The sequence below is a fragment of the Tinamus guttatus genome, unplaced genomic scaffold, assembly GCF_059628265.1.
Source record: "Tinamus guttatus ecotype Peru unplaced genomic scaffold, ASM5962826v1 Tinamus_guttatus_pri_ptg000115l, whole genome shotgun sequence".
NCBI lineage: Eukaryota > Metazoa > Chordata > Aves > Tinamiformes > Tinamidae > Tinamus > Tinamus guttatus.
The window spans coordinates 4790589-4812194 of record NW_028288649.1 but is presented as its reverse complement, the minus strand read 5'-3'; the positions used below and the strand labels follow the sequence as shown (position 1 = coordinate 4812194).

The following is a 21606-nucleotide window of genomic DNA, read 5'->3' as shown; positions in this document are numbered from 1 at the left end:
ACAGACATAAGAATTGTGCTAGAAAAAAATAATTTCAACATCTGTATTTTTTTTGCAATTATTCAGCTTTTGTTTAGAAGATGCCATTTTTAATAACTTGATGGGCATTCAAGAACTAAAAATTACAATGTTGCTAAGTTTAATGATTTTTATGCATTTATACATGTCTTTATATAATGCAGGATTTTTCTACTCATCCCTTTATGTGTTGTATTCCACAGAATATAGGTTAACTTAATAGATAGGCCAAGTAAAAGTGCTGACACTCTGCATTAGGTGAGGAGAGAAACGGGCGTTACAAGATTGATAAGGCTTGAAGATAATAGGCTCACAGAGTCAGAAATGAATCCTACATTTCTTTCCAGTCTAAATCTCACCTGGAAGTGTCTTTGTGTAGTTTTTGAGCTGTGCAGAGTCACGTGTTCCAAAGCAGCAGAGCAAATACCAAAAACCGCAGAGCACACACTGGTGTTGTGCGTGTTGTATGGCCTCTGCTTATCTTCATGTCACAAAGCTGCCTCCAAATTCAAAATTGTTCAGCCTTAAAATGGTGGCTATTGCTTAGCTTTACTTTCGTACAGCTCGCTTGTCATTGCGATAGAATTACATAAAGCTTTGTGAAGAAATGGATGGCAATATTGGAGATGGAAGACTGCAACGTTTTGTTCAGGGTCCATGATATGGCCTAGAAGTAGTGCTGAAGAAAGCCTAGGAGGGGCGGCACAGCAGGGCAGGCTCTTGTATTTCCCAGTCATATTCTCCCTTTCTTCAATAGTTTTCAGCTCAGGAGCTTCCCAAACCAGATGAAACCATCAGGCCACCATAAATAATGTCAGTAATTGATTCGTCAGAAGAGGGATCTGGCTTTATCTGGTCAGGTGGATATTAACTTCTGTGTATTTTTATGTGCAAGGCTGTATCTATTATTGATCTATACTCAGCCTTAACCTGGTGTTTAGTTAAGGGGAAAAAATCTTTTTTTTTTTTTCCAGACAATTTTGCTATTGTGTGAACAGTGTTTCCAAGAAGCCGGGTCCTTGGCAGAGGCAGCCTTTGCCTGGCAGCAGGTGCCTGCGGTGCACGAAGTGGTTCTGTCAGGGGGCCCATGGCCATTCGGAAAGCAGCTACAGGGGAACCTCCGCTCCACCTTCAGACTGGTAGAAAAGATGCCCTTGGAATATTTATGAAATAATTGTAGCTAGCAATTAATTACCAGCTCCGTGATGATTATTTTTTCTCGGGACTGTAAGCTAATAGCAGAGCCCCCCACAGGAGAGCGGGAAGGAGCTTATCTTTGAAGATAATTACGAGAATGAAAGTGTAGCTGCAAATTACATTGTAAGGACAAGAGTCTCCACAGGGGAGGAAAACAAATAGGGTAATCGGATAGGTCTTTCTGTTTCTAATCTTGCATTCCTGGTGTGTCAAGCTCCTAGGTGGACTTGAGAGTATTTCTTCCTCATCAAATAATTCGAAGGAAGTTTTATTGCTTAGTGTCTCCTACTTTACTGCAGTGAGATGTTACTTTGTAGCTACTGTGGATAATGATAACTTTAAAATTAAACTCACTTTTAATTAAACCCACTTTTCGTGCTGACATGGCAGGTACACCAAGAAGTAAAATCTCCTTTTTTTTTTTAAATATATCTGGGCAGATTTTTTTTAAAAAAGGCTTCTTTAAAAGCTGTGTGTATTTATACATATATGTGTGTGTGTCGCTATATGTCTTTCGCTGTGTGCCTGCCCAGATGTGGCTCCCAGGCTGGGGCTCGCTGCCTGCTGCAGGACGGGTGGAAATTTTGCCCCTGCGGCACTTGGACCCGTGCGGGTCCCGCACGGAGCAGCCTGTGCAGCCCCGCAGCCTCCGTGTTGGCCTCCCTTTGTACCCGAATTGGAGCACAGCTAAAACCTCTCCAGAAATCCTGCCTGAAGTTCGGCTCTTACTTGTATGTCTGGAGTCCAAACTAGATTATCTAATCCCTTCCCTGGGTAGAGGAAGAACTTTTGTTTTGTTTTGTTGTTGTTGTTGGGGTTTTTTTTTTTTTTTTTTTTTGGAACAGAAGAGGGCTCTGTACTACCCCAGAAATGGGATCAAGTTTGGAATTGAGAAGCGGGCGCCCATTCCTGGTCAAGCAGGATGCTCCTGCAGTCAGGATGGGCTGGCAGGGTTTATGTTCCTGCGCAGAAGTCATTGCCAGGCCTGTGACCGTAAAGGACTTTTGGGTCAGCGTGGGGTTGCTGGGTGTCTTTTTGCCTTCTGCCACAGTGTGGGGCATGATTTGTACTGAGAGATCCTCTAAGCTTTCCATGCAACTTATTCCCTTGCATTGCATGGATTACAAGGAGCTATGTTTGTACTTTTGATCTTTCCAGTGTTCTTCGCATGGCATTAAATAATTCAACTTTGTGGCTTCTGCCTTTTTTTCCTCAGCCCCTGTTGCACATGTTTATGCACTTGGGAGAGGCCTGTGTCTGTAAGCCAGGAGGTCCCTTCCAGCCTTAAGGCCCTAAAGCAGGTGCAGAAGCTCCCAAAGCTCCGCGTGTCCGGAGCGGGGCCGGGGGCAGCTCAGCTCAGTCTGCGGCCGCGCTGCCACTGCGCGCGTGTCCACGTTACCCTCTGGGAGTCCTCGCTGGTTCTTTTCTATATCCTGTATCTCTATATTCCATAGATGGGTAGCGCTGGGGGTGTCCTGCCCGGAGTATAAGCTTGTTAAGGGCAAGCTTCAGGGAGCAGGAATCACTCATTCTACCCATTTTCTCTTGGTTGTGACTGGCAACTGCACGGAGGTGATTCACGTTACCCAAAACTGCGCAGAATGTAACTGTACCCTAACAGCTGCCTGACCGCCACAACCCTGTGACCTCCTCACACGTTACAGCCCCCCGAGGAGCCGCTGCCTTCCCTCGTGGTGCAGTTGGCAGAGCCCCAGCGTTAAGGCGATGCGCGACAGGCAGGCGCGAGCGCAGTGACCACAGCGCCCGTCCCCCTGCACAGGCTGGGAGCAGCGCCTGTCGCTCCGGGTGTTTGGGCATCCCTGCTCTCTCAGCCCGTCGATGGTTCCTGCTGAGACGTAACTGCACGACCTGGAGGAGGGAGCTCGTGTCCCGCAGCTGCGTCGTGCCGCGAGCAGGGACGTGTGAGCGCGTGCTCCTCGTAGGGCGGTTCAACCCGCTGCGTGACGGCGCGTGCTTCTCGCTTTGTAGGAACTGTTACGATACCTAATGTGACTTTCACTATGGCTCTTACATCTTTGTACCATCTAGTGATGGAATGACTCAGCAAAGGGCAACTAATGCAGTAAGGACATTCTAATGAATAGTAATTAATACTTGCAATTTAAATCGGACACAATATGAAGCAGATCAGGGAAAAAAATCTACTGCGAATGGAGCTGCTTTGTCTGCTGAGGCGCATCCTCCTGCTATCAATCACAAATAAAGACCCCGAGCATCCATTATGTCACTGTGCAAGTATTCTCTGACTCCGTAGGTAACTAATTTTGCAACCTTATTCTGGCATTAACACTTAACGTTTTTTGTAGTTGCTATACTGTCATGAATGAGACATATGTAAAAGAAAAGAACAGTTTTTTTTTTTTTAACACTATTTGCCGTAACAGGTTCCCATTCAAGTGTAGAGTCAGGGCATACTTCCCTATGGGAATTCTCTGCAGCCGTGTGGTTCCGGAAGTCCTGGAAGACAGGGCTGCGGTAGTGGAGAAGGGGACTACAACCTTCCACCGTTATAATCAGCAGTAGCAAATCGCCATTAAAAATGTTCTTGTCCTTCTATACAAAAAGAATAAACACTAAATGTAGAAGAGGCTTTTTGAGTTTTCAATCAGGTGTTAATTTACCTCTTAACTGGCTGGTACTTAATGATTAAGTTGATACAGTTCTCTCAGTTGCTAGAAACTATCGTGACTGAGCAGTGCTAGAAAAGAACAATTTAAATATATTGTAAACAGTGTGGAAACTGGAGAAAGGCACCGTGTAAGCAGCAGCCTCCTGCCGAGCCGGGCCTGGTGGGAGCACGAGCAGAGCAGCTCCCGGGCACCTGCGTGTGTCTGCGGGGCGACCCCGAGCGCGAGGCCCTCTGCAACTCGCTGCTTTGTGCTGCAGCCTGTGGGGCCCGTTAATGTTTGTGCCTTTGCACAGTGACATCTGTGCTAGCCTGCGTTTGCAGTTGTTTCGCTTGCACAGCGCGGTGCGATAAGGTGCTTGGTTGAACACACGGCTTTAGTGAGTGTGTGTGTGCACACGCGAGCTCCTCCTGGTGCTCCAGAGCAGCGCAGGAACTCGCCGAGGCCGCGGGCAGGATGTGTGCCCGGGTCAGCGCCCGGCACCGGCGCGCTCGGTCACAGCAGCCTTGGGAGGCCTGTGCTTTCCGTTTTCCTCTATTTTTAAAATAAGTAGAAAAATACAAAAAACAGAAGTTGTCATTTTGGTAGATCTTTAGCTCAGCCCTACAGGTGTGTTAGGGAGCTTCCTGGGGCCATCTGTGTGAGAACTGTGACGCGTTGCCTTTCTCAGTAACAACAACAAAAAAATGTCTTCCCTGTCCCATATGTTGTCCTAGAAAAGTATTTTCCCATTTAAAGAAAAAGGAATGTTCCCTTTCACAGGAAAAGTAAAAAAATGTATTTTTTTTCCACGTGAGTTTGGCAAAGAAAGAGGTGTGTTCTGTCTAATGGTGCCACCACACGCTGCTTGCAGAAGTGGTGTCGTTTAGAGGAGCCTGGTGTTGCCAGGTTTGCAAAGTGTGTTTTGGTATCATGGAAATTAATAAAGAGGAACGAAAGATCGAGTTGAGGGGCACGTTCACTTATTTCCTGCTGCATCCTGGGGTGGCGTTGGGACGGTTATGGGCCTGTGAGTGCCAAGGCAGCAGGCGAAGCTATTTTAAGAGTGTTTCCTTAACCAATAGCTCCCCAGTTTTCTGTAGTGTTTTCTCTTTTCATCATCAATCCCAGTACTAGTGCAATGCCAGGAACTTGAGAAAGTCATCCTCAAATAATTCACTAACGTAAGTGAATTAGGTTTGAATGTCATGAGTCATGAGCTGAGTTAAGTTGCTGTGTTCTGTATCTTTCTAATGTTTTTGTACTAGGGTAGAAGTCACTTATAATTAAGTTGCTGTAGTTTTTAATTAAGTTGCTGTAGTTTTATTCAGAAATTTATTTAAGTAAATGAATCAGGATGCAGAAGAGGAATCTGTATTCCAGCATTTAGCGAAGCCTTTTTTTTTTTCTCCAGTGTCGCTATGGAGAAGCATATAAATATTTGTATCACAAACTAGTTTTACTTCCCTTATAGGTGTGGGATGAGAATGCAGATAAAAACGCACATCCCCAAAACATCCAGTGGGCAAAGGCCTTGGAAACGCAATGGCTGTTGGAGAGTTAAAAGCAGATCACTGAGCTCTAAAAATCCCTTTAAAACATAAATATATATACATATATAAAGGAATCTTTCAGACTAAATATTTAAATTCTACATTCTGTATGTTTGGCACTTCTTGGTGAACTGAAATTTTACATCTCTACAGAACAGGGTACCTTGAGAATGCGCCCACCACTTGACCAGGAGGGACATTCTCCCGCTGACCAAGCAAATCCCATTCATGCGTTCAGAGCTAATATCTGTTAGAAGGAAAAATGAGTCTTTTTTTTAAACGACTTTTGTGTCTGAGATTCTGTTATCACAGCCCTTCACTGCGCTCAGAATATTGAGCCCGTATTTTGATCTGAATTTGCCTTGAAGAAACATTCCCTATCAAAAACCGTGGGCTTTAGCCTGTGGTTCCAAGGCAGCATTCCTGAAGCGCAGCCTCCGAGGTGTCCCCGGAGCTGCCCGCGAGGGCCCCCGCGCAGCCCCGCGGCGGTGCCAGCGGGGACGGGACGGGACGGGACGGGACGCGGGGCTCCCGCGCAGCTCGCGCTGTCCTTGGCGGTCCCTGAGCGCAGTCACGGCCGGGGCGGGAGGCAGGAACCCGCCTTGGTTCTGCCCTGCTCGCGGGGCTGAGGGAGAGGGTTTGTGCATCCCGGCGTAGGGAGGTCATGGATGTCACTCATCCCGAAGGGATCAATTGCTGAGTGAGTCCTCCAGTGGGCAAAGCGATACCTGGGCTAGAGCTGTGTTGTTGGTACAGGCCGTGCCTATAATAAGCCTGTGGTTTTGTTTTTATACCAAAGCTTGGGGGGTGTGTGTGTGTGTGTGTGTATAGTTTTATTATCCTGATGGCTCCAAAGCTCTCCTGCTCTCAGACCATGTTTAACTCGTCCTGAGCACTTACCATTACCTTTTCTTTTCTTCCTTCCCTCCCAGCAAATGAAACTGGCTGCCGAGTCACCCAAGGAGTGAGGGGCGAAGGAGGAGGGCGGCGGAGCGGGGGCGACAGCGACCCTGACGGCGGGACCGGCGCGCCGGGCGCGCTGCTCTGCGGGGCTCCGCGCTCTGCCGCACGGTCGGTACCGGCACCTGCTCCCGCCTACCTGCTAATATCACTGCGCCCCACAGAGAACGGCGGTGCTGCTGGTGCTGCTGGTGATTTCTCCCGCTCTCGCTCGCCCCTTTTCACCACCGTTTGTGAAGCGGCACCACCTCAAGCACTCCTGCTTAGGCGAGGGCTCCAAACCTGCCGGAGCCAAACCAGTTGAGTCGAAACAGGTCTTACATTAAGCATCCAGAAGCTAACTGTGCTTTTGAGCTGTAATTTTGTAAAAGAAAAAAAAAATCCAGGTACATGAGTACTTAATTCATTGTGTACCAGCCCTATTGCCCCTTTCCTTCTCATATTACAACAAGTAATCAGTCCGCTATGTTTTTTTTTTTTCTCAAAGATCACTTCTTAGCCACTGTTTACACCTAGCAGATCTATATAAATGTTTTCCATATTATGCAGCTCAATGTATGATTGTTCCCTGAGGGATATGTGAACACTAATGCTATACAGTATGCATTGTATGCTCTAGTGTGCTGGTTATCTAAATAAAGCCATTTAAAGTATTTTCCAAAGCTGGGTTAAAAAAAAAAGCATTCAGTAGGAAACAGATTGAAATCATTAATTTATAAGAAAAAAATAGCAGTTATTTGATATTTTTTTTTAATTTAATTTAGCTTTTGGTATCCGTTTCCTGGCTCTTTTAAACTATGTGGTCTTCTGGATCCATAACCTGACACTAGCAAAACAGTAATTAAATCTGATGCTATATACCTGTTCCTATGTATGTTGTGACTGTCTTAGTTTTTTTTCTTGAATTTCACAAAATTTTCCAAATGTTCCATTGCTTTCTGTGAATAATAAGATCAAAATCCCCATTGTTTGTCTATGACCTTGGGACAGTTCACTTCTTCCTGCTGTGACCGCTGTCTTTGGTAGATCTAACTGATGCACAACCCTTGCTGGCGTTTGCCTGGGGAGGCCCAGGGGCCCTATAAATGCAGGTATTTGCCCATTTTGCTTGTTGCAGTTTTCTGTCCTGTGTCCTCCACAGCAGAAGTGAGACAAAATGGTTCCGCGCTCACTTGGTCAGCAGTACCTGCATTTGTTACAATTTTGATCACGCTGCCTGGTTTTTGGGGGAATCGTTCGAGAGGAAAGTGTGGCTTACATCCTCAGAAGCTTAAAATGGCCACTCTGAAGGGATCCTGTGGTTCGTGTTGGTTTTGGAGAGTCACGTGGCCCTGTTTTGCTCGTGGTGATACCTGGTGGAATCTGTTGAGCTGGTTTGGAAAAGGGGGTTGGGTCTTGTCTCCGCTGGCTTAGGTGAGAAATGATGATCAAGAGCGAGCAGCAGTGATTTTTGAAAACCTGACTTGATGGTAGCCTTTGTGGTCCTTGCCTTCCTCCTGCTCTCTGCTGAGCGAGCAGAAGGGGAATCCTTTATGTCCTAGACGCTGCGGGTTTTCTGCACGCTGGGGAAGCGCCTGGCTGCGCTCAGCACAGTGAGGGGAGCGTTTCTGTCCCCAGGAGCCTTCGTTCAGTTTGCAGGAAGGGCTCCCTGGGTACAGAGCCTTGTGCTGAACTGAAATCCTCTTCTCTCCCGCTGGAAGCTGCTCTTTGTCTGTGTACCGGGGCTCTGCTCTCCTCAGTACTGCTCAAAAGGGTGTATTGAGAGAGAAGTACAAAAACGTTACACTAAGGCCTGCAGAAATTGCTAGAAATATTTAGCACACCATGTCTGAGACCCTAGTGAAATTCATCCAAAAAACCCATGTGCTTTTCAGGTCTTGTAGAATATCATATAAACCTGCATCTTTCAGGTAATGATGTACTTTGTCTACCATATGGGAAAATGAAGAGGAATCACCCTTTTCTGTTGTAACAAACAGATTTCGATGTGTTCCTCATTGACACCAGTTACAGTAGCAGTTGCAGCGCTCGAGGCAGGCAGAGCGGGTCCCCTGCTGCAGGCTCTTTCAGGTCCCAGCCCTCGTCCCGGCCTGCACTGAGAACAGGGCCCCCCGGCGGGAGGTGCAGACGCTCCTGAGCAGGGCGAGGGCAGCGGCGGGTGCTGCGAAGCCTCCTGGCTGGCCCGGCTCTGGCTGGCCCGGCTCTGGGCTCCGAGGCCACGCGCCGGGTTCAGGCAGGCAGCTGGCGCTGGCGCTTCCATTGCAGCCGCGGTGCTGGGGGGGACGCAGAGCCCTCTGCTGCGGCACAGGGACGGGGCACCTGCCCTGCGCCACTCACCGCATTCCTGGGAAAGGCACTGGCTCCCCTGCTGGCTCTGCCCCTGCTCCCCTCCTCGAAATGCTTCTCACACGGCTGGGAAATAGCAGAGCAAAATGTTACCTGTAGGGACAAGCTGAGGCCCAACACCAGGCCTGTGAGTGAGCAAGTGGTGGTGGGGACAGCATGGCAGTTTTGGGTGCTCTCCATGTTCTGCACCGAGCGTTTTATCAACACTGATGCTAACAGCCTTTTTATCTATTAATCACTTTACCTTGCATGAGGTAAAGTTCTGTCTTCACCATGGGACTCCCGCAAACTCAAGGTTTTGCAGAGCGCCTAAACCAGCCTGTGCCCAACCATTGTGCCTAGTGAGGAAAGCCCGAGGAAACCACCTCCACATGAAACAAAAAGGCATCTTAGCAGGTGCCAACTGTGACAACTTCTTTTAAAATGAGCAGCTCTGATGTTCTCTGCGTAGCAGAATGGCATCAAGTTAACTGAAAGTCTGCAAATAAGCGTGTCCCCACACACCACGTTCACTGTTTCAAGCCAGCCAAGCCTGCAGGTCTCCTCTGGGGGAGCGGGCGGGGGCCACAGAGCAGCGCCGCTGACGGCTCGCAGCCCGAGTGGGATGTCACCAAGGGCACTGACACACGGGGTGCGGGTTACGCGTCAGTCAAGTATCACTTTTATTAACTGGATTTTCCATTTTCGCACACCATGAATGTTTATACAATGAAAAAACCAAACGCTGCTGGAAGCAGTAAGACCAGCAGATATTTCTGTACCCTCTTAACACACACACATGGATTCTTTCTTGGTGAGAAGTTTTATATTTCTGTTCTCTTCAGTAATTCCACTCATTTATACTGCTACTTTTAAAATTCTGTGTCAAGATTGTCACATCTTAAATACAGAGCAAGTTGCTAGAGGTACATTATTTTTTATATATATATGTATATATATACACACATACAGAAAAATACAAGACTAATTGTTCTTCCACAATATTTAATTTATATGGTATACGGTAACTATATGCAACTTTGAAAGACACGTTAAGGGGTACAAGAAACTCTTTACTTGCTCTAAATAGTTTGGTCCAATATTATCTTAATGTAGTGGTTATTCTTGCCCTTCCTTTTACATGACAACAGGATACGACACACGCCACATGCACAGTCATCCACCTACCGACACGGGGTGAGGGGCACCACTCAAACTAACATCTGAGCCCGCGCAGAGGCTCAACCAACCGCACACGACTAATAAGGCTCTAATATAATACAACTATGCAGCATAAATGGTCAACACTGCCGGTCTAAAGTGAGCACCATATATACATTTGTATATAAAAACAGTGGAAACAAAGTACATCTGGGGTTAGTTAAAAGGTGCCATTCCAAGGCTATACATAATATCAGGAAAGAATATTTACAATACTTGGAAAAGAAAAAAAAAGCTGCAACAAATACGTTTATTGCCAATGCCCTTTATAAACTTCTCTGTGACTTCCACGTCACGCTCACCCTCTGCGAACCCCACATGTGATTCCCGGCCCTGCTCAAGAATTTCCAACGTGCTCTACGGCTTCCCCCCGCAGCTCTCCTCGGAGCTTCCTCTCTCTGCTCCCCCACGGCCCCAGCGGCCCTTGCAAGCCCCGCAAGCGCAGCGCGGTGCCGGTGCCTCGTGCCTCGGCGGCGCCGGGCGGGCGAGCAGGACGTCAGGTCCCGCCGCGTCCCGCCCGCTCCCACGGCACCGGCAGCCCCAGCGCACGGCCTGGGAACACGGAACGGTCCTGCCTTCCCCAAACTCGGGATCTGCAATATATTTTATTCTAGGTAATCAAACTCCACTAAGGTTAGTTCATCTGGTCAAAAGAAGCCTTTTGTGCAGAAATACTCTAAAGCAAGACCTTGCCGTGGCAAGGGAAACCAAATTTAAAAAGCTAATTGCTGCAAAATAAATACATGTTTGCTGTTTCCAACCAATTTTATGAGAAAACGTGGTTACTGAGGGAAAATAAATGGTGCACACATGGGAAACAGCAGTATTAAGTGTCTAAAAGAGTCAAATTTAATAATGAAGCAAAATATAAATGACAATAGCACTGCCAATTTGCATCCAACTCTCTAAAGGTTTTTCATCCCTTATTGCCTTTTGAAAACCTGGAGCAGGGGGTGACGAGCAGTAGAGGGAAAAAAGCTAAAACACTACAGTTAAGTGTCGTGATATACTAATAACCGAAGTAATTTATACAAATACTTTATTCTCAGTTAGAATGCAAAAACTCAGAAGTAGACTTAATAATTTATCTTTTTTATATTAAAAAAAGAAGATTGTCTGCTTGTAATATTAACATATTTCTATGGGAAAAAGCTGCCTTACAAACCTACTTGCTTTTTTAGAGAAAAAAAAAATGCCTCTAGCAAAACAAGATCTTTTCAGTTTGATTTTTGAGCCACAACTTTATCCATATCATAGCTTAAGACAAATAGGTGTGGGTTTAAAATCATATTTCAAGATCACTAATTTCTCAGTGCATCTTTGCTTTGTACGAGCCTTGGAACATCTGAAAGCTCCCTCAGGAGTTTTCAGCATCAAAACATTATTGCTTTGGTTCTGTTTCAGACACATAGAATTATGCCACATATCACATATTTTAGATATCACAGAAGGTCAGAACAAGAATTAACATTTCACAAGCAAACAAAAGCTTCTCCTACTGTAGTTTAAGTGCAGAACATGAAACTTCTAAGTGCTCCATTTACATTAGGATCCAGATACTCAATCCAGATCTTCCATAGTAAAATTATAAATGTAAAAATTACACAATAAAATAGTCTGCTCTGTCGGGAAAGAAAAACGTATTGGCTAGCAGCATGCAAAGACCATGCATTGTCATACCATCAAGCAAACACAAAATTAAAAGGTAATAAATAACTGCTCAAAGCCCACTTAAAAATATTAAGACAACAGAGGGGAGTTGAGTGACGGTCACAGCTGTGAAGGGGAAGAACGAGGCTGTTGGGGAGAGGGAGCTCTCGGGGCGGCGCTGTCAGATGACGTGACAGCAGCTGGGCTGCGTGGCGGAGCAGAGCAGCCCCTCCTGGGGGCTCCGCTGGATGTTCACAGATATCGTCTTTTCGCACAGAGGTAGTTGGAGCACGTTATTTTTCAAGTTCCTGCTCTTTAGCCGTTCCAACTCGTTGGCTGTGTCTGACATCCGGTCGGAAAAGAACTTGAGGCTGCCCAGCGACGGGGCCTGGCTCGCGCTGCCGCTGGAGCTGATGCACATTTTCCACGATGATTTCTCCTGCACTTTCACGCTGGAAAACGACAGACTGTTTTGAGGATCAATAATGTACTTAGCAGTGCCATGGATCTGCGAACCCAAGCAAAGGCTCATCAGCTTTAGGCTCTCGACCAGCTCCCCCGCGCTCCTGGACGACAGCTGCACGGAGCCTGTCGGGCCCGCGCAGCAGCGCGTGGAGCCCGCCGTGCCGCCGGTGCCGCCGCCGGCGCTGCCGGAGGGGCTCCCGCCGCCCTTGCTGCTGTCGCTCGGGCTGCTCTTGTCCACCCCCCCGCTGCCGTTGCTCGGCTTGCTCTGCCCGCCGCCGTCTCCCTGGCTGCCCGGGGGCCCTTCGCTGCTGTCCCTCCGGTGCCAGGAGTAAGTGAAACCGCTGTCCTTATCCAGGCGCCTCCTGCTCTCGGAGTCGTCGTCGCTCGTCTCCGAGCTGCTGCAGCTCGAGCCGCGGCCCTGGCTTTTCCTCCTGTGGTAGCGCTTGTGCACGGTGCTGGGCGAAGCGATGTTCATCTTTAAGCGGCTGAGCTTCGGGGGCAGGTTCTCGTCCATGTCAAACTCGTCATCCGACTCCCCCTCTTCGAAGATCTGGTTGAGGACCGGCGCGCTCTTTCTCGACGTCAGGCGGTTCGTAACTGAAGGCTTACGGCGCAGAACGACTTGAGTAGAAAGAGAAATAGGCTTCTTGTCCTCCTCATCCTCCTCCTCATCTTCCTCAACCCTGAACAAGCACTTTCGGCCACTTGTCGTGGGTTTTAAGCTCACCGGTGGAACTACGGACAGCGCGGGCCCGGCTAGCTCCGGGATATCCTCCTTCTTTGCCGGATCTCCGAGGGCCTTGTTCCTGTGGCCGTTGAGGACGTTCTCGGCTGTGCGAGCTGGAGACTGGGGAACGGTTGCATGGGAGAGGGGAGAAGCAGTCAGGTCATCCTCCAGATCTTGGGGTACATCAATCTTTGTTGGCCACGACTGCCTAGAAAACACGAGTATAAGGGACAAAAGAAAAGCTGGATCACGGTGAGCATTTAAGAAAATCTAAAAAAAAGACCTGCATGCCACAAAAATAAACTGTTACCACAGACTGGCCTGTGGAGTGGCCTATCTGCAAATTGCAGCGCTTGGTAAATGGGTAGAAAGACTCATTTTCAAAGAAAAGCTGGTACTTGAAGGGCATGTTTTATATACAGAAACATGGCTTAAGTTCAGTTGGCTGCTGAAATCAAAAAATAATTTAAAAATCCCTTTCACTGCTCTCAGAAAACTAATTAAGCAATAAAAATCTTTAAGTATCTTTCTGCATCTCACAAAATGCCTGAAGGAGACCTAGAGCCAATGTTTACAGAAGATATGAGGCATGCAAATGATTCGAGTACAATCTAAATAAATAGTATTGCAAGCTATTTTTTTCCAATATTCTCTAATTCAAAAAAAAATCATATTAGAATTAACACAATAAGACTGAAGAAACATTGTCTATTTTTCAGTAGGCCTCTTTCAGACTAAATGCAGTTTGAGAAAATCACCTTTAATTTAAGGCACCTGAGTTGAGAGCATACATACGTGTGACTGACTGCAACACAGGCATGTGAAGCCAGCACTCAAACTGCTAAGACCATGATGCTTAAAGAGTTATTTTAACCAAAAGAGAAAAGTTAACATGTATAACTGTGTAGTAAGCATTGACCTCAAATTAAAAGTGCTGCTTCACTCAGCACTACGTCTGTAGCTCACGTACAGAACAAGAAAATTCTTCCAAAGCCAGAATGATGTTTAACAGAAGCTTCCTGCCCGTGATGAGACCCCCAAGGAGACTGAAGGAGGAGCTGTCACAGCAGCGGGGCAGCCCTGCGCTCCCCTCGCACTCGCTGCCTCCCTCAGGCTGACTCCAGCCACGCGGGAACCACTCATCTGGTTTTGTGATGACTGCTGCTGAACTCACTATTTCAAACCAAACAACCGCCAGCGGATAACAAATAGGCCTTAAATTAGAAACGTAACTGGGAACGTGACAGAAATGAAGATCTAAACATTTCGACAGTTGACAGCGCTTAACCACAGGGCAGCTTTGTCAGCAAAACCCAAGCCTGGGGCTGTCACAGCCAAGTGTGTAGTTCCTATCGCTTCCTGAGGGCAGCCTGGCCACACATCCCAGGGCATATTCCTGGGGTTACCACAACACTGTGTCCCACCTATACTCCTGCTAAGTGACTCCACATATGATCCTGCATGAAAGATACCCAAAAATCTTTGGGATGAAAGCACTGTTCCTGCTAGACTCTACAGAAGAGCTAACAAAGCTGCACTCTGAACAGCAGCACGGGCACCTGAGACTCCCACCATCTCATTAAGATACCAGGGGTGTTGGTATCAAAACTTAAAAGGGAAGTTGAGACACTGGAGGTCACTACCAGATCCCCACTCACAAAACTGGTCAACACTAAGTCAGCAAATTAAAAAAAGAACTAAGAAATAAATAAACTAATTCTTCAAAATTTCTCCTCCAAAACCAAGGTGCAGGTAGAAACCCTTCAGCTTCCAGTTTTTGTTTTTAAGCATATGCTGTTGCTTTGCTCCCTGGCTGCACAAAAAGCAGACTGGGGGAACGTATCAACAGCAGCTGCCTACCAGAATCCCCCACTCCCTTCGGTTTATCATTTGCAACACGTGAAAGCTTCATACCTTCCTGGGAACTGTACTATAGGGCATTTTAATAATGTTTTTATCAAACTAATGATCTGACTTCAGCTGAAAATCCTTTTGCAACGTGCTTTTAATTACCAGAAGACAGCTCAAAGTAAATGAAACAAAGCCATTATTTGAACAGTCTTCCTTAGAGAACAGATGTATTAACCTATATTGAAAGGAAAAAGAAAAAAAAAAACACCCATAACTTAAAGATGCTTGCTCCAAGCTTGATTTAGGGAATGTTTAAGCATATTAAAATCAAAGCTAGCAACTAAACCTTAACATAAAAGTCAGTGCCTCATTTCTCAGACATGACTAATTCCCCACTGATGCATTTAGGGAGTCATGAAACTAATTTTTGCCACATCTGCAATTTTAAAGAGGAACTGAAGGTCAATGAACATTCCCTTTCCTACCAGGTGTGAAAACATACAACTTCAGGCACGGACTTCAAATTTATTTAGTCAGTAGAAACTTAGAATATTATTGGTAACCAATTTCTGAACAGTTCCTTGAAAGGGCCACAGCACTGCCAAGACACTTCAATAATGAATAATCATTTAACTCTGTAAGAAAGGCAGTACTTTAGACATTCAATAATCATCTCATTAAACCAGGTTAAAAACAAAAGAGAACATCTTAAATTCTCACCTGAACTGGGCTTTGATGTTGCTGGGGCTTGCAGATCTGGTCTGAATTTCTTTCTCTTGTTTTTCTCTCAGGATCCTTTCAGCCAGTAAGAAGTAAGTAGCGGTGATGTGGTTGTATTTGTTCGTTTCCAAAGCCCTACGAAAGCACAGAAACACGAAACAGGCCATAAATCTACAGCTTTCTAAAACTGGACGTGCAGTTCACACAACTCGTTGTATTTCTCATAGCAGGAAAAGCACCTGAAACAGAAACGTGCGTCACTCATGTTTTGACAAGTGTTTTTTGGCCCTATTAAAATGACAGCCAATGAGTCTAGCAAGTTCAGTATAGTTAGGTGAGGATATCTTTACGATGTCATTTGAAATTAAATATTTTTTCTGAAAATGTATTGAAAAATGATAGCATCCTTTTTCATTAGTGTTATGCAACAATAATAGGCCTTCCCAACTCCACATAAACCCATGAAGTACTGGTATTTGCTTATGAAAAAGCTAGAAGAAAAAACTACTCGATTTTAGGCCTGTCACATTAAGTTTATGATAAAGTTAAGTTTGCAAGTCACTACACATCATTCAAATATTCTAACAGAAAAGAACATACACCTGCTACAAAACTAGAAGCCTAAAAAGCTACACTTTTGCTTTTTTTTTCTTTTAAATGGAAAAGTATTGGTTTTCTTCCACATTAAAATTGCTTCTTCTTAGCATGTTTGTCCTCTTTCAATTTGAAGACTATTTTAGAGATTTAGGATTTTTTTAGTCTTTTAGGAAAAGCTGTAACTTTCTAACATGTTCACTCAGTGACAACGCCTACTTTGTATTATATACATAAAAGGAATAATATTTTAAATTTACAAAGATTCAGGTATATGGTAAAGGTACTAAGGGAAAAACTAAGAATTTACCATCCCTAAATTTACATGACACCAGACAACTCTTGAAGAGATGCACAGCATAAGTAAAAACATGGGTTTAAAAGCCATTAGAATTGTTTAATACAGCAAGTTACTACATGAAACATACATTGTTTCAAAACTGTTTTGAAGTTTTTTTCTCCAAGGTTGTATGTTCTTAAGCTGTCTTAATACGTAACACTTAAGTATTTCTTCCCATCACCAAGCAAAACTGTAATATTTTGTTAATGGAATGGATTTGGCATTTAAACATGGCAACAGCCACATATTCAGGATAAATATTGTAGATGCACAAAGCAAACTGCACAGGTAGAAGTGGTAACTCACTCCACTATGGTATCTCGGTCCGCTATATCGCCGAGCACCATGCGCTGTATTATGCTGTTGTGTTCCTCCTCTGACAGGTTTTTGTATGACACAAGAGGAATGTTGTACTTGGTCGCAGGAGACGGGTCAACTCCTTGGAGCCACGCGTGGTTTTCAATCTCTTCCAAAGATGCCCTTCGCTTTGGGTCTCTCTGCAACATCCGGGTAATCAGGCTGTAAATAAATAAAAAAAAAATAAACAAAATGCACTTGCATGTTTAAAAACAGCCACTGCAAGAGCAACCATAGGAAGAATTTTCTTCTTTCTGTTGAATCATATAGATCTTTACAAGTCCCTGCAGTAAAAGCGATGTAAACAACATTACTGTAAAATTATCTATTCTCAAATACACCCCAAATGACAATGCAGAATGGAAACAAACCTAATTTATGCACTAAAACAGTAAATATCACAAGCACTATAATTTTCATTTAATCTGCTAGATGCCTGTTGTCTGTGGGTTTGTCTTTTTTTCCTATAAGATTATATGGCAACTGTCACAGATGGCCTGGAGGCTGGTCTGCACAATAATAGAAAAATCATTTTGCATTATTGCTGTTGTAACAAGAATATACAATGGCAGAAATAGTAAAAATATTTTATTATGAAACAGCTATCCCTTAAAGGACAATAACCTGCTATACCTGTGGAGTGGGAGCAGAAGGTCTCTCCAACAAACTTACTTATGGGTTGATATTGGGTGAAGGTAACATGAAGATTTGGAATTTTTTTCCTATATGAGAAGATTTATGGAAGGGAAAAAGGAAGTCAGTGCAGACTCTTCCGAATCGATTTTAAAATAGGATGCCACGGGTACACTGAATCCTTCTAGTTTCTGCCTTTTGCAAAAGAAGAGGCTTTGTGAAATTCTTGAGCATTGTTTTTCTTTACTTTTAATAAAATTTTGATGGAAATGGAACAAACTATATATCTTGTCTACAGAGAGAACTTCAGTAGCTGATCACACACATTGGCAGTGTGGCACACAGAGAGAGCAAATTAGACCATTCTGACCTTTAAACAAATTAGTGCTAGGCAGCATATTAACTGATAGGATGTGAAAAATAGGAATTTCTTGCCCCAGCACAGTCTGTAGTATCTGAAGAGCTTTATTCTGATACAATTCACGAAGAAGACCTTTCTTTTAAACCTCTTCCCGCAATTCAAGCTGTTGAGAGCATTAATAACAGCTTTTCAAATAACAGAATCCTAGAGAGAAGCATTTTCTAGCCTCTGTACACCTACCTGGTGTTTCACATTGACAAATGACAAGATTCTCCATCACTGACTCAGGGATGTGGCTGAACATGGTAGAATAGTCTAAGTAACACAATTTGGATATGTATTTGAAGGGACAACCCTTTAAATAAAGGCTTCATTCATTAATCTGTCTCCATCATATGACAAACATTGGCATGTATCAAAAAAATGAAAAAGCTGCAGTGAACACTGCAGGAAAAAACATACCAAAGTGAGTCATAATTCCCAAGCGGCATATGGCATTTGCAGGGAGATTATTTTTCTCTTGAAGGCCCAGGATGCTGATACGGTGTTGCAGGTTTTTTTGTAAGTGATGAGCAAAAACTTTTTGCTTTATTCTTGAGTTTTGAGCAGAAATTGAGAAGAATCAGTCTCTAACCCTTGCTACAAAATCACTTCAACGACACCTGCAGTGAGAGTGCTGGCCAAAGCCAGTCAGCAGTGAACAGCTTCTCCAGTCTTTTATAAAACAAATGACAACTGATGCAGATAAAAGAAGGATACATTGTGTAAAATCAGAATAAAGTTTCACAGAAGTACATACAGAAAACCTAATGCCAAAAACGACATGGAATTAAGCTTTAGTAAGAAAAGAGAGACCATAAGGACAATGTAGTAACAGTACCCAAGAAATCTGGTGGCAAGAAATACCGACAACTAAGCAAAAGCAGTAGATGAAGTGCTGTGAACAGGTAAGGACCACTGTACATGCTGAGAGGAGAGCTCTCACATCTGAGGAGAATCCACCTCCACAAACGCTTCCAAACCCCTCCGAACTCTACTTACTCTTTACATTCTTTGGACACATGAGGTGGAACCGTGTATTTGCAGTCCATTATCATGGTCAGAGTTTCACTGTCATTTGCTTCTTGAAATGGTGGCTGTCCGCACACCAACATAAAAAGGATGACTCCCAGACTCCAAATATCTGTAAATAAACAGGGCATGTTTTAAAAATTGTTAATTAGCCTTACATAAAATATCATCAAAACTGAAAAATACTATTGAGATGCAAGTTGGACTTACTTAGTTGATCATAATTATTTCTGGATTTGCAAATCCACAGAAATACAAAACATAGCAGTATTATTATTTAACAGTTTTTATAATTTTAAAGGGGAAAAGAGATCAAAAGACATTACTGCAGACTACACGGAAAGAAGGATGTGTAACTATTTGAGATGCAAAACATCTTTGAGAGCAAGGTGTTAGCCAAAGCTGAAGGATGAGGTGGTTGTTCCACATCCCTTTCCTCACAGGCAGGCAGCGGTTATTAAAGAAAAACTGTACTCAAAGCCTCTTCCTTTCTGAAGGACAAGAGCAAACTGTTCTCACTATTGACATGTTCCTTTATGAAGCACAAAATTCTTAAAAAAAAAAAATCACTTATTTTCATGAAATTGTCTCCCTTCAGGCTTGAAGAAAAAAAAAACACTTATGTAAAACTACCTTCTTATACAGTAATGAACAAATATATTTAATAGTGCTTTTTTTCTAATCCATCAAGCCTTTAACAAAATTAACTGTGGCTTCCAGTAGATTTTAGGACTCCTCTTGTTTCTTCTAATTCCTGTTTGTATAAAGCATTTCAACAGCTTCCCTGCTTCCTGATGAATTGACGTTCCAAAAGATGGAAGAGAAACAAAAAGGTTGTGAAGCATTTACGTTAGTTGCTACACATTGTAAGAACAGTTCAAGCCTTTATTAAAAAGTTAGCTAGAAGAAAATACGTCAAGCTTGACTGCATTTGATACCGAGAACTTAAATGTTGAGAAAGATGTAGTGCTGCCTTTAGAACAAAAAACGTATAGACCTAGATCAGCGGACACGTTCCTCAGCTTAAGCCTCCACGCGGCGGAGATCCCCCTGCAGTTTCTCGCCCCCGCGTGCCGCAGGTCTGCGAGCAGCAGGAGCCAAGAGAAGCAGAAGGTGCCGGCGGGCGCTTCTCGCCCGAGCAGGAGCGCTGGCCCGGGGCTGCAGCAGGGCTGGCGCTCCGCAGCCCACGTGCAGCGCTTGGCCTGGGTCAAGCTGAAGCATGGCTGCAGTTTTATTCACTACTGTAAATTACACACATCCAGCCCTAGAACAATTACCACCTTTGCCACTTCGAGCCCATTCTTTGATTACTTGCTCTATTTTTCACTCCATACCCACAAATCCTTGTAGATGAGAAGAGCTGCTAACAGTGAAATGAAAACCTACTGTTTTCAATACATGAAAAATAGACAAACTTGATCATAGTGTAGTGCAAATCATGCACTGAACTGCTGCTGTATTTCATTAGAGCATGCATACCAGGGTACCAACAATCCCATTTTATCTCATCCTCACTTATTCTAGGTAAAAATATATATTATATTTTCTCTGAAAAAATGTGTATTTTGTTCAGTTGGTGCCCGAACAGACTTATTCTTATGGAGCCAAGAAATAACAGTGCGCAAGAACAATTGCAAAGCTTTTATTCCCGCCCTATTTCTCTAGCAGCAGTGGCTCCAGAGAGGGATTTTCATCTTCACTGCGCCCACCCCTATGGCTACTACAGCAATTCAGGTGGGAGGTTCAAGGATCCAGTTTAGTCACTTGAGCAGACTTAAAAATATAATGATAACTAGGAGCAGGACTGCAGTGAGACAGTGTACCTAAATAAATTTAATCTGCATGAAACTTAAAATAGAAAATCACCAGATGACTTGAACATGTTCTCTTCTTATTTTGGTGCAGAACTTATGTTGCGAGCCAGAGGTCATTGTGGGGTCACCTTTACAGGCCCTCCAGAATCGTATTATGGCAAGGCCCTCCTTACATCCTCACTTGGATGCCTGCATGTGTATGAGGACAACATATTCCTACATTTAGCCATCCAGCATTTCAGGTAAATATATACATATAATAATATTAAATCTACAGGTGTTTGTTTAAAAAAAAAATCACCATAAGCATTTCCAGAAAGGCCAGGCTGCTGTTTTTAATACTATACTATTTTTCTGTCAGGCTTTGTTTTAGGGCTGCCTCACTCAGTCATAACCAGAATTATATTTAACTTGTGACACCAAACCCAGTTGATGTTTATCAGTGTGAAGGAAGTGGTTAAAAAAAACTGAGAGAAAACAGGAAACACTGAACAAGTTTCCAGAGTAGCTTCTTTTGAAATGCACGAGCTCTGCAAGAACAATGTGAAAACAAAAGAACTGGGTAATTTGATAATATTTCAAACTATTGTTTGAAGAGATACACGCAAACTTAAAATAAAAACAATAAAAGCAGTATCTTTCCCTTCCCAGCCAGCACAGAGTCTTACTTTGGCTCTTTTTTGTTTTTAATATTAAAAAAGAAATCGCCACACAACACTAGACAAAACAAGTGTTTTAGTGGCAGACATCTCTGCAATTAAGCTTCCTGTAGAGAAAACAGATCACTATAGATTTTATAACATTTTGAGGTTTTTATTTTGCTTAGGTTGAGGAAACCTGCTTGTTTGAAGAATAACAATCCTAACCTTAAGGGTTCAAGGTCATATTTATTTGCAAATACCTATTTCAGGCTTAGACAGGTGACCTATGTTCCCAGCATGCAAATAAGTTTGAACATGCAGGCTTGGAGGGCTTGGAATAACTCTAGATCCAAGCATTTCAAGTTGAAGTCTGTGAAACAGATATTCCACATGATGAATTAATAGCACCTGTCATTTTCAACACTTTAAAAGGTAACAATTAAATGGCTCTACAGTGTATGTATTCAAAGTGTCAATGTCT

At 44.0% G+C, this 21606-nt stretch overlaps 2 protein-coding genes across 3 annotated transcripts in view; one reads left to right on the top strand and one right to left on the bottom strand.

Moving 5' to 3' along the window:
- Positions 1 to 6417, top strand: part of ANO10 (anoctamin 10) — a 94063-nt gene extending 87646 nt beyond the window's left edge. Inside the window, exon 13 of the mRNA XM_088521146.1 lies at positions 6328 to 6417. Coding sequence (XP_088377272.1) covers positions 6328 to 6363 — 36 coding nt within the window. The 3' untranslated portion in view covers positions 6364 to 6417. The remainder of the gene's footprint in view (positions 1 to 6327) is intronic.
- Positions 6418 to 10921: 4504 nt separating this feature from the next.
- Positions 10922 to 21606, bottom strand: part of SNRK (SNF related kinase) — a 35969-nt gene continuing 25284 nt past the window's right edge. For both annotated transcript variants that reach the window (XM_088521141.1, XM_088521142.1), the window contains exons 3-6: positions 18641 to 18782; positions 16555 to 16767; positions 15315 to 15449; positions 10922 to 12951 (exon numbers count right to left, since the gene is read on the bottom strand). In XM_088521141.1, coding sequence (XP_088377267.1) covers positions 11733 to 12951; positions 15315 to 15449; positions 16555 to 16767; positions 18641 to 18782 — 1709 coding nt within the window. In that variant the 3' untranslated portion in view covers positions 10922 to 11732. The remainder of the gene's footprint in view (positions 12952 to 15314; positions 15450 to 16554; positions 16768 to 18640; positions 18783 to 21606) is intronic.